Source organism: Periplaneta americana, chromosome 1, assembly GCF_040183065.1.
Source record: "Periplaneta americana isolate PAMFEO1 chromosome 1, P.americana_PAMFEO1_priV1, whole genome shotgun sequence".
NCBI lineage: Eukaryota > Metazoa > Arthropoda > Insecta > Blattodea > Blattidae > Periplaneta > Periplaneta americana.
The window spans coordinates 25,793,795-25,807,452 of NC_091117.1; the positions used below are offsets into that span (position 1 = coordinate 25,793,795).

The window sequence follows — 13,658 nt, forward strand, 5'->3', positions numbered from 1 at the left end:
TTCTCGTGGGATCGTGCCACGGGCACCGAACATGAGCCCAAAAACTGTCCAATGTGTGATGTGGTGTTGCGCTCCGAGATGCTGACAACAAGGCTCATATATGACTTGTTTTTCACGACACACCTCTTATGGCTGTTGCTCATGCATCTCGAAACGGATTGTGGGATCAAGAATGACATCAATTATGTTGATATCAGCACGTCTAGTAGAGCCATCAGAAGAGATGCAACCAACCTCCTCATAAACCTCATAGGAAGCATTCTGACGGATTGAAGCTGCGATGAGAGAACGAACCGTATTATGTCTATTGATTCGGAGCAATTATCCATGATGGCAGAAACCCAAGACGTGAGGAAGCGTTTCTTGCTCGTCGCATCTTCTGCAACGGGTTGAGTCAAGAGTTCTACCAGGGAGAATACATACAGGTATTGTATTACAGTTCATCTTAATGGCTTGCATCCAGTGACTGCTCGAAAGTCCCTTTTTGGTTGCGATTCACGAATATATTATTACCTCTCTTCTAGTGAGAATAGAAAACAGTGAAACCTCTGTATTTAGACAACTCATTATATTGGACATATTTTCCTGGAACCGAACAAATTTCTGTGCTTTTACATGTTGGACACTCCTTAATCGGGGAAGCTGGACACTCCTTGTAGTTCTAACTTGGACGATTCTCTTGTTCTATTGTGTATTTCTGCTACCTGTTTAGAGTTGAGCTTCATTGAACTCTTATGTTTTACAAGGTCCATTATCCATTATTTTAAAATAATGTTAACACAACGTAGACATTTACTGTTTAAGATTTACCATACTTATGACAAACCTAAAAAAAATAGAATTACATATTCATAATACAAAATACAAACATTTAGTAGGCTATCGTAAATATATATTTAATTCTTTAATTGTTTTAAAATAATGTTATCGCAATGCAAACATTAATTGTTTAAGATTCATAAGACAAACTTAAAAAAACAGAAGAGTAAAATTACATATTCATAATACAAAACACAAACATTCAGTATCGTAAATAGATATTTAATTCTCTAATTATTTTAAATAATGTTAACACAATACAGACATTAACTGTTTAAGATTCAATATACATTATGACAAACTTTAAATTTATTGAACATAGCTTTGTCATCAATGTTCGAATCCTCAGAAACGTTTATAATGATATATATATATATATATGTTTTCAACATCATTCTGTTTTGGAACAATGTTCAGAAAAATTCGTTTTTGCATTTCCCAACAAAACGGAACTAATATGCGTCCCAACAAGAACTGTCGGGTCCACACCTGTGGAGTAACGATTAGCGCGTCTGACCGCGAAACCAGGTGGCCTGGGTTCGATTCCCGGTTTAGACAAGTTACCTGATCGAGGTTTTTTTCCGGGTTTTCCCTGAACCCAATATGAGAAAATGCTGGGTAACTTTCGGTGCTGGATCCCGGACTCATTTCACCGGCATTATCACCTTCATCTCATTCAGACGCTAAATAACCTAAGATGCTGAAAAAGCGTCGTAAAATAACCTACTAAAAAAAAAGAACTATCGGAATAGCGGGATGGAATATCTGAAAACGGGATTGTCTCGCTCAAAGCGGCTCGTGTTTTCACATTATCTCAGTGACTGACGACCATATCGAGCCCCTCGCCACGTACATAGTTATTTTGTGTTCATTATATAATAATAATAATAATTATTATTATTATTATTATTATTATTATTATTATTATTATTATTATTATTATTGGCAAGTTACAGAAGCTGGACAACATTTATCGCACTAGCCTCTCTCTAATAAATTGGCACCGATTTCATAAAAGTCGTTTCCAATCACAAGTACCTGTAATCACAAGCATGAAGTTTAGGGGACCTCTAGTTGCAAGTGAGGCACATGCAAGTGATGAAACGAAGAAGTTACGTTTCTCTATCCTTGCTTTATTGTTACACTTTACTGCATTCCCCTTTTCCGTTTCCTCCTCATATTTCACTGTGGGGAAAGAATTCGAAGTACGTGTACGAAGAACCGACATTTTTCTCGTAACGAATGTTGCAATCTTTAGGTGAAATTCCCCTCAGACAGATATGTCAACATTGCAAGGCACGTTACAATGCAAGTACAGTAGAACCCCGATTATCCGTCACCCTATTAACCGATTGTTGGATTATTCGTCTGTCATTCTCTCCTTTTTTGTTGCAGAAAAAATATTGAGTACTGCACAATACATTAGTACGTATTTTTTTATATAGAGAGTGATATTATAATACAAGCCTTTGCCCTTACACATTATGATCTACTGTTCGAGTGAACTGTTTAATTTCTCTGCAAAACGTCTTTCAGAAGTGCCAAAAGAATACAATATGTTATGCTAAGTATCGAGATAAGTGTATATAATTGAGTGGTTTTGGAAAAGGGGAACTGTGGTTCATCTCACATCGAAATACGAGATTAGAGTTACAAATGTGCGATACTTAATAAAAAACAAGGATAAAGTATATAAATTAATTAAATCTATAACATGAGACCTATAGTTTTCCTATCTTCCCACAGAAATCCATCATAGGAAGTTTTTCTTGGCCCTTAGAAACCCGTCATTGACATTCATTCATTCATTCATAGTGTTCTGTTACTACAAACCCAGCATTCTCCAATGTTTCCTATTTTCTGCCTTCCTCTTAGTCTCCTCATATGATCCATATATCTTAATGCCGTCTATTATTTGATATCTTCTTCTGCCCCGAAATCTTCTCCCGTTCACCATTCCTTCGAGTGAATCCTTTAGTCGGCAGTTTCTTCTCAGTCAATGACCCAGCCAATTCCTTTTTCTCTTCCTGATCAGTTTCAGCATTATTTTTTCTTCACCCACTCTTTCCAACATAGCTATTATACTTAAAACTTCTGATCCACTACCTAATGTGTTAAAACACATGACTACGGAGAAAATTACGAAACTGCATTATTCAACACTTAATTCTTCTATGGTACGGATTATCCGATTTTTTCGATTAACCGTTCAGCTTACCCCCTTCATTACCACGGATAATAGAGGTTCTACTGTAATATGTTTAGAAAATATTGCATAAATTGAGCATATCTCATCACAAGTCATTCAAAGGATTATTCAAGTCCAATATTGGATACAATGTCCATTAATCAGTACGATAAAAATTAAGCTATGATAATCTCAAGTCCGTCAGGTGTTGTCACTGTCTTTAAAGAATGTGGACTGAAGCTTATTTCATGTTTGTTTAGACGAGTAATGAGCGATAATTTTATTAATCATAGGAAGTGTTTATAGGAAAGTACAATAAAATATGTAGATAAACAACGATTGATAAAAATACTATATCAATCATTTTCTAAGAACACTTTTTTCCTGTAGCGACAAAATTGAAGATAGGGGACATTACTTATTGCAAGACAGATGCATATCGGCACCATTGAATTCAGATATGAGGTGTGGCACACAAACATGCTCCATTCATATACAATAAATGTCATCTTGTATTCAATACATCAGTCATGCTCGGCGCCATGATTTCTAATTTATGGGAAGAGAATGTTCGTGTATACAAAATTCTTCGGGGAAAGTTTTAACAACTCTAGTGGCGATAATTATTCTGCTCTCTCTTGTCTTTTATAGTTTTTTAATTACTTGAATGGCGGCCACTTCATGAACTGTAGTTGTAAACAAACACCTTTTCAGTGGCGTATATTTCAAATTAAAAATAAAATAATTTCCCAATGCAACAGGGCAATACTTTTTAAATAGTTCCTTACGGAATTGGAGGCTCTTCTAGTCTTTTATCTTCGTCAAAGGGATAATATTTTATTTATCTTTGTTGTTCACTTTAGCACTTACATAAAAATATAAAATTTTCTTGAAATTAAAAAGTAGGCCTAACAAGTGTTAAAAAATGCTTTTTAAAAAGGTATCTAATATACTTTAATTACAAACGGATCCGTTTTGACACCGGTGTGGAGTCATCATCAGTGTTTCTCGAACTACCGTGGCTCCAGCTCGTCTTGATTTTCGGCGATTTCTATCGTCAGAGATGGGGAGTGAGCTGCTCTTACTGTGATGGGGGTTGTTTGTATGTCGTGCATTATGAGATCAAATAATTAAGTGTATTGGATTGTAATAATGTGTATTAAATAAATGTTGTGGGTTTGTTATTGTGTGCTTCTATATTTCGTATTGTTCTAATATGTTTAATTATGGACTTTTTGGTGTGATGTGATAATATTTTAAGTTGTTTTCTTCTCTATCGGTCTTACTAATAAAAACTCTATATACTGACGTTTAACTGTCTTATACAGTGAGTAGCTCGTTTATAATAATTTGTGAGTAAATTCCTTACTATAATAATGACTACATACATCGTGTATAACAGTATAACTGTTATACAGCTACGTCATAGTTTTTTCATTGCTTCATTACGAAAGGTAATAGAATATCTGAGGTTCCTTATTGCATCCGGCAGAGCGCTCTAGTGTGCCGTGTTAAGTATCGATAGTACAACTGGCTCTGATCGATTACTACACTATATTTTGGTCAAAGAGTACAAGCTACAGCAATATTATTCTAATCAACGAGTTAGAAAGAGAAGCTAACTCGTTGATTCTAATTATTCTGTGTTCTTTGGTTTGTTCTTTTGTGATTACAAGGCAACCATCATCATAAAATGACAGTCGATACGAACAGCTGTTAGAGGGGCGGCCATTTTTTTCTTTATATATAAACGTTTAAACAAGGGGTTTCGTGTATATAACTATTGCAAAGCAATTCCCATTGTATAGTTACAGCCTGTTTATACGTCCATAGCTTATTCACGGTTTATTAGTAACGTTTTCTGTCTCAGCTCTGCATAAGTCTCGTATAAAAACTATACACGGTATATTAGTAAGACCGCAAATGTATATGTTTCGCTATTCTTATGGGCATTTTTATTATTTATGGTAACACGCCACTGACTCGTAGAAATTACATACTTCAGACCATGCTTCTTGGCCAATCAAAGAAATGTCAGTTCTACAGTAACATGCCACTAACCCTAAGAATTTGCATACATTTTTGCCATGCCTCTTGATCAGTGATGCAGAACTGAGAGAGAGAGAGAGAGAGAGAGAGAGAGAGAGAGAGAGGGTGAACGCATGGGGAAAGCATTGGTTCTTCTTCCACAGGCCATCGGCGTGAAATAGCGTCTCCGTGACCGGTTCGCAACCATTTAGCACTAGACACTGAATACAGATCCCCTCTACCCTCCATGTCAATGACGCGTGGGGTTAAAGAAAGGGTGAGTGACGTATTCCGGCTTGTGACGTCTGCCACAGCTGTCGCCCAGCTCTGCATACCTGCTCTTGACCAGTCAGAGAAATTCAGATTTTATGCCATGTCACTGACTCGAAAAAATTATATATATTTCCGCCATGCCTTCTGGACAATCAAAGAAATTCAAATTCTATAATAATATGTCACTGACTCGAAGAAATTACATATATTAAATTTATGCCATACCTTCTGAACAATAAATGAAATGGACACACACAAAATTGCTGTCACTATTGTGTATAAATTAATACTTAAACTTTTTCACAGTGCATTTTTCAACCCTAACATTTACTATAATTGTCATTCTTTTGATTCTATTGGAATTTTTAAAATTTCGACTTTGTTTATATATTCATGGTGCTATAACAAAAATAAAGTGCTGAACCTGCACGGGACTACATTAAAAAACTTGAGAAAAGAGCTATTTTGATAACTTTACAAACATGTTAACATAGAGAACAGTGACGTAATTCCTGCGTTAATTACTATGAGTGGGTGTTGACGTAGATGTATAGAATAAGACAGATAATGTAGAAGGCATAGGTATATATTTACTTTGCATTACATTTTCTCTTCGCAACTCGTAAGATTCGCAATCAACGGTAGATATCACTATTTCGCAACATTTGAGTGTACTTGATCACTACTTACTAGTAATAGAGGATTCTTATGAAATGGGAGTAACTTAAAAAATGAATGTTAACGCTACAAAGCTTAACAAAAACATAGTGTTATACAGCATGTAGATAAACAACACCTAGCGAATGGTCCCTTATCGTGTGGAATGCCAGAGTGAGAGGGCGGGAAGCAAAAGATGGTTGTATGCCAGAAAGGAGGGACGGGGGGCAGCCTGAACAAGAGGCAGGTATAATGATAGAACTTCCAGTTACCGTGTAGTTGCTGACAGGGAAACAAGAACAAGATGAGGCAGAAGAATTCCATCCTGACCAAGCTGTGTCCCTGTTACGGGAACAGTCTCGATCTCGACCCTCCGGCACAGGCCAACGACTCCTCCACAACGCAACCAGCGCCTCTTCAATGCACCGACGAGGTAGGCGCCCCTGCTTGCTTTCAAGGCCGTGTGCCTTTCATCTGCACTTGGTCTTCCTCCTTGCAAATTTACAGGAAAATAATGTTTACCGAGCACGTATCATTTTCTACATACACGTGGGTAAATATGCACCTCAAGTTAAAATTCTAGCGAGAATAGATGGCACCAAGACCCAGTGACGATTCCTCCATGAAGGATATGAGGATGATCCTACAGTTTAATTTCGTGCCTCTGAGGACAGAAAAGATTTTAATTACAGATTTTGATTTTCAGTGTGTCCCGACGTAATAATTTCCTGTAGGCTTCCACTTTCTGTCGTGAGTTGTCGCCACTGCACAGCTCAGAATTAATTTCCGAGGAACCATCCAAGTAACTTACAGCAAACAGTTTTTTCTAGCAGTGAAGCTAGTGGACAGGGGAGGGTGCAGAGGGAGGAGTATGGCTTGAGTTTAACCGTGTTTGAGGATATGGCCACGTATCGTAATACTACGACCCTTATTTCTGGGTGATGGAGACCCTCTAAGAGACTACAATACGAATTTTCTCAAGTACCCTTGTAACCTTCTTAAATGCAGTTCATTGGTCATTGTAAAAGAATAGAATAAACGAAATAATAAATCATTTGAAATTATATAATATTAAAAATGAATAAAATGAATAAAATAAATGAATAAAAAACAAAATTACATAAAAGGTAAATAAAATAAGCTATAATAAATAAAATAATTAACAGGACTTTGAGATGACAGGACAGCCGAAAGAATATCTGAAGTTGTATTTGATCATTTAGAAGAGTTTAACTGTAGCAAGAAATTAATTGCGCAAACGTGCGATGGAGCATCGGTAAATATCGGGCAGTACAATGGCTTAGAAGCCATCTTAGCAACTAAAAAAGGGAGGAGAATCGAACTTCACTACAAATAAATTGCCAGTTACAGAATGGTGAGTCAAAGACTAACATAGGCCTACTTGTATTGATTTTCCATTCTCTATTATTATTATTATTATTATTATTATTATTATTATATTTTATTATTATTATTATTACTAATATTATATTTTATTATTATTATTATTATTATTATTATTATTATTGTTATTAGTTTCTGTCTTGGTCATCAGTTGTCAATCTCATATCCTGCATAAAAAAATATCACGAGTCGCCACTGCCAAGACCACCGGCATGGTTTAGGTAGGGATTGCGTTCGGCGCGGCGCTTCAGTTGATTGGCTGGCTTGGAGTCTTTTCGAAGATTTTTTTAAGTGGGGTTAGTACTGAATTTTCCAACTTCTACAATTTTAAAGTTATCATTATGAAATTTTTATCACAAGTTTATGCTCTTATGAATACATACTATACAAAATTTCGTCTCTATGGGTTTATCGGTTTCAAAGTTATTAGCATTTATTAACTTTTATTTATTACTCGATATGAAATAGTACATTATGCAAAGAGTCTATAACGGTAGTAATTAAGACGCGAGTATGTTTATGAAACGAGCGTAAGCGAGTTTCATAATTTTCATACCAGCGTCTTATTTACCATTATAGGCAAGATGCATACGACTGTTTTTGTTCGACCATAATAATTAAATGTCCAAGTTTTGAATTTTTAAAAATATCTTACCTTGTTACTTTAATGATAATGAAATGGTGAACATATATTTTTAGCGTGTTTTCGGCTATTGCAACAGATGGCACGAGTGTGAGTGTCTTTTCAGCGTGTTCCCGAATAGTGCAACAGATGGCAGGCGTGTACACCGTATTTAGTCAATTGGTTTATTGCAGAGCTTGGTATGGATATTTTAATCTCAAAGCAACACACATTAAAAAACAGGAAATGAACTAAAATTATTAGAATATTAAAATTAACATGAGCGAATTTATTTTATTTTAAATACATGTTGATTGTACAGTTTGTGAAATTTATCTGGGGCATGGCTCCCAGTTGAATGTTTGAATTTGGGTTAATGTTTATTTGAGTAATTCGAGCAATGTCACTTTCAAAACGTGCGCCTGCCATTTTGGATTGGTGCTTTCAAGGCTTGCGGGATGTTACGCGTACGATATTAATCAATATCGCATATGCTTAGTTGAAAATCTATAATTGCAATAACATAATGAATAGCAGTACTTTAATGTATGTCATTAAGATACAGTTACGTGACATGTAATGACAATGAGCGTATTATAGTATGGTCGAGTAAAAAGTCTCGTATGTGACAATTTTAAACACATCAAGTTCAAATATTGCAGCAATATATTTCAGTTGCATTAAAACAAAACTTGCTAATATTCTATGTATATTTTGCTATCCGAAAATATCAACGTTCGAGTTTATTATTTTGAAAAATAAACCATTATTATTGTAATTTATCCTATTAAAATTTATACTAAACCTAATTTGAATTAAACACAGACCAAATCTTAATCTTTGTACTTAGTACGACATCCTCTGAATTGTTCGATTGATTCGGGTAAGAATTGCATCGCAAGGAGCATTTTATAGGCAGCAAAATGTTGAAAAATAAAGAACTGAAAAAACAGCAATGGACGGGTATTCTGAATCTTTAAATACAATGCAGATATCTTTTCCAAATATCCGCTCATGACTTCAGAAAGGCTGACACTGGTAAAATGATTGATGGCATTTTCTGATAGAGGAAGAATACAATGCTGTCTTTCAGCAGGATGGGCAACACCTCGCACACATAACGACATTCTCCCTCCCTCCCTCTCTCAGTCTCTCTCTGAGATACACAATTCTCTCTCTCTTGAACATTTTATTTCCTCCTACCGCTAGAACTACAAGGTCACTGAACCCCTAATTTTTGGAGGTAAGTATATAAGGGACAAAGTTCACATGCTCCCTTAACCACAAAACTTGAATTATTTTAAGAATCGTATTTTTCATTTTAATTTCATTTATTGTACTCCATAGATCTTACAATAGCATTGAAGCTTAAAGATGTGGAACAAGTCAAGATTTTGCACGATTACAATTTGTTGGCGAGATGAAGTGAGGCCGAGAATTCGCCAAAGATCACCTGACATTTGCCTTATGGTTAGGGAAAACCTCGGAAAAAACCAACTAGGGAATCAGCCCAAACGGGAATCTAACCCAAGCCCGAGCGCAATTCCGGATCTGCAGACTAGCAAGTCTGCCGACTGAGTTACGTTGGTGGCTCTATAAAATGTATATAGTAGCGTAAATAGCAAGCAGATGATTAAATTTACAAATCTAAACGATTATTCATCAGTTGAGCTATAAAAATATTACATAACAAGTAAAATAATTCAATTTAAAGCATAAACAATTCAATAGTTGAGATATACAAAAATAGACAACACATATCCTGCGGATTACTTAATTTAGAAGCATAAACAATTATTGAAGGGGTGAGAATGAAATAATCCAAAGCCACACTTTTAACGAAAATGTTTTTTTGTCCTAATTTGTTTCTCATACATGGAAGCTACTAGTAACATATAAAAATTAATCAACAAATGACATAACACGCCGAAGAAATTATGATACCGCATCTAATACCGTTGGACTCTAAACTTTCAATACGTTCTCCTGTAAAATTTTGTCTGTGTGGCTTAGGGCTATATCATTCTCACCTCTTCAGTTCATCAGTTGAGCTGTGCAGATTACTATTCAATTTACAGCATACACAATTCATCAATTGAGCTATACAAAAATATACAATACATAGTAAATAGATTAATTCATTTTACAAGCATATTTTAGTTGAGCTATACAAAATTTTACAATACGTATAAAGTAGAATAATTCAATTTGCAAGCATAAACAATTCCCCAATTGTGCAGAAGGCATGGGGAGGACTTTTGAAAGGACAGTTGAGTGCCGGAAGTTTTAGATATTTTTATTTGGCAGGAAATTGCGTACCGTATTACGTTTGGGCATGTGTCGTGAGAATACACGGTGTGCATTAATTAGGATAAGCTTGGTATCAACATGTTTGAATTATTGTTCGAAATAATGCAAGTTACTTTTTGTTGTGCTCACTAGTTTGGCATTTGGACAATCCAAGGCCCGATGGCCCAAGCTCTGCCTTGCCTATATCAGCATTGGAAGTCCTTACTATCCCCAAGACCTCACTTCATCTAAGTTTTAACTATTGTAAATAGGGATATCTTATGCGAAGTTTTACCGTTAGATGGCAGGAGCGTTCCATGCGGCACAACTAGTTGTAGAGCTATATTATGTCATATGCTACAGTTGATTGCGTCCTCCCGCTTGTTGGTTTTCTGTGCGTGTCAAAATTATATTTATAATTATTTTGTATAACGTAGTATAATTTAATATAATTCAGTATTTCGTAACCTCATAATTTAATTTAATTTACCGTAAATAATAGCGTAAACTTTTATAATATTGAGCGATTCGCTTTAAGAGATGGATGGGGAAATTTGCAGTATGCAGAATATAGATACGAGTAAATTGAATATTCATGAACCTAAACGAGAACTTTGAGAACGAGGTGTACGAATAAAATAAATAAATAAATAAATAAATAAATAAATAAATAAGTAAGTAAATAAAAATAGGAACTTTGCCGAAGGTGAATATTACCTCTTTGATCATTAGTATTGTATCATACGCTAAAAACGGGATATGCAGCCACCAATGTGTTTTTCTTTATAGGGAAGGGACTATCGAGATTGAATTCCTCGTATTTTTTTTTTCTAATTGCAGAAAATGCAATGTTTGATAAGATGATATAATATGATTGCAGTAGTATTACGATTATTCCTGCGTTTTGTAGGTTAAGGACATGAAGTTTTGAATACTATGTAGGATGGTTTTGAAAATTTGAAGTAAAAACACGGTTTTAATAATTAATCTACAGCACATTAAAAACATTATTCCATTTCATTATGGATCGTTCTGGATAATAAACATCCCAGTTAATCGAAAGTTTACTGCAGGCGTAAACTTCGGAGACTCCTAGAAGTATTGAATATAATATAGCTTGCTAACATAGCTTGTTGTCGAGGTTGCACGTGATTGTATTAATTTTTCTTTTCCCTCTTCCAGAATTAAACTGTAACTAGCAGTTCCTTACTTGAAGTAATTATTTTTGTTTAATAGCTAGCACTTTCGAGGCGAAATTTAATTAGTTAATTTTTTTTTAAGGTTTAAAGCATGTATTCAGAATATTTCGGGACCTGAATGAAGACAAAAGGCTTTCCCTGGTTTTCACAAATAGGAAAACAACAAAAATTTGGCATTTTGAGTTGTTTTTAAGAGTATTTAATGCACTATACGTAAATCCTCAATGTGTATATACCAGAAAACAAATGCTTTCGCAAAGTGCATCCCTCAAAATACACGTGCGCTATCTGTTGGTGCTAGTTCAGGATATCACTATTACATGAGGGGAAGGTGGAGGGAGATAGTGAAATTAAAGAGGGAAAGGGAGTACCCCAATAAATACCCTCTGTAATGTCTGGTTTTCCCATCACAGATTCCATCTGTGCCAGGCTTGGCAGCGAATTCGGTCCATCTGGATAGAAGACCACCATGCTAACGCCGAGCCACAGACGCGGTTGACAAGCCTTAACGCGAGTCGTTTAACGAAAAGGAGTTGCGGACCACTGAGTATACTTAAAACCTGTCCTCCGTGCAGACATTCCTGTTTAACAAACTGGATAAATGCAGACAATGTAACGGAACCTAAGCGAAGGTGAACCTCTCACAGAAAGTGCTCTTGCTTCTTTCTTTTTTATTTATTTCTGTTTTAGGATTAGACTGCCTGGGGTAGGCCTATATATATTTCTTCCAGACAGCCCGGAGTTTGTTCGTATTCTCCTTATTCGGCTGACAACGATTTAATTTTAGATGTCTAGGCCAGGATCCTACTGAGTACCTAAAATGCTTATAAAAAGTTAAAGTTCATCAGAGTCTTTTCCTCTAACTCGTTTCAAGGCCGCCTTCACCACGCCTTTCTCATCGTTATGCTTCCACATTCTACAACCCGAACAGCTCGGTTGACAGAGGGTTAGGGTATATCCCCTCTTCTCTCTTGGTTTGTATTCCAAACAGAATGCTTAGGAAATGGTTTCAAATCTTTTTTCTATCCCTTATCATTTTCTCATGTTTGGTCGCTTTAAAAAAAATTATACTTTATTACTCTATCGAAGTTTAAACGAAGTTTATACTTCAATATCATTCCTATATACTATATAGACCAGAATAAAGGCCTACTAGTGGTGGAAACTTCGAGATGCTGGCTTGTCCCTAAAAATAAAACACAAACGACCACTCGTATCCGAGGCAGATTTGAATCGTCAACTATAGCCTATTTACACGCAACATTGAATCTATACTTTTATTAGGACAAATTAAACTATTAATTTGTTATATATTCATTCATTGTCTTTCACTGCAAATCCAGAACTCTCCAATCTTTCCTATTTTCCGCCTTTCTCTTTCATCTGATACCTTCTGACTCGAACTTTTCTTCCGTTCACTATTCCTTCCAGTGCAGACTTCAATAGGCAGTTTCTTCTTACAAAATGGTCCAGCCAATTCCTTTTTCTCTTCCTAAACAGTTTCAGCATTACTCTTTCTTCACACAATCTTTCTAGCACAGATTCGTTTCTTATTCTGTCTGTCCATTTCACACGTTCCATTTTTCTCCATATCCACATTTCATATGCTTCTAGTCTTCACTTCGTCGTAATGTCCATGTTTCTGTCCCTTATAATGCCACATTCCACAAAAGCACTTCACCAGTCTCTTCCTTAATTCTTTTTCCAGAGACCCGCACAAGTACCCCTTTTTCTATTAAAACTTTCTTTTGCCATTCCTATCCTTATTTTGACTTCCTGGCAGCAGCTTGAAATATCATTTAAATAAGCAATAAATGTACCCATGATCAATAATAATAATCAGTTGTCTCTTTGTCTTGCCACTTGTAAATCTTATACCTAACATTCAAACAGCTGTACCCATTGAAAATTAAACACAGTGTTCATATGAATGTTTTTACTCTAAATAGTCCATACTGCCATCTCTAAATACATTCACTATTCCTTTTGAGTGACTCTGTATTTTATATGAAGTTGAATAAGGATTCTGTTGAACATTCATATTAAGATTGTACATTTTAACGCAACTAGACTCTATGGGATAAAAGATTCTTTACAGTGGACATTTGTGTGTGTATCTAGCTGAAATAGACGAACTTGGTATCACGATTGTCACGATTACTGTTGGAACTGAGGTTCT

General features: G+C 35.5%; 1 protein-coding gene across 5 annotated transcripts in view; it reads left to right on the forward strand.

The window, feature by feature from the left end:
• Positions 1–13,658, forward strand: part of Hex-A (Hexokinase A) — a 204,455-nt gene that overhangs the window by 80,910 nt on the left and 109,887 nt on the right. Inside the window, exon 1 of one of the 5 annotated variants that reach the window (XM_069814303.1) lies at positions 6,239–6,398. The exons of 3 other annotated variants lie outside the window; for them this stretch is intronic. In XM_069814303.1, the coding sequence (XP_069670404.1) occupies positions 6,270–6,398 (129 nt within the window). In that variant the 5' untranslated portion in view covers positions 6,239–6,269. Of the gene's footprint in view, positions 1–6,238; positions 6,399–13,658 lie in introns of those variants that run through there. One more of the 5 variants, XM_069814397.1, reaches the window with a different exon arrangement.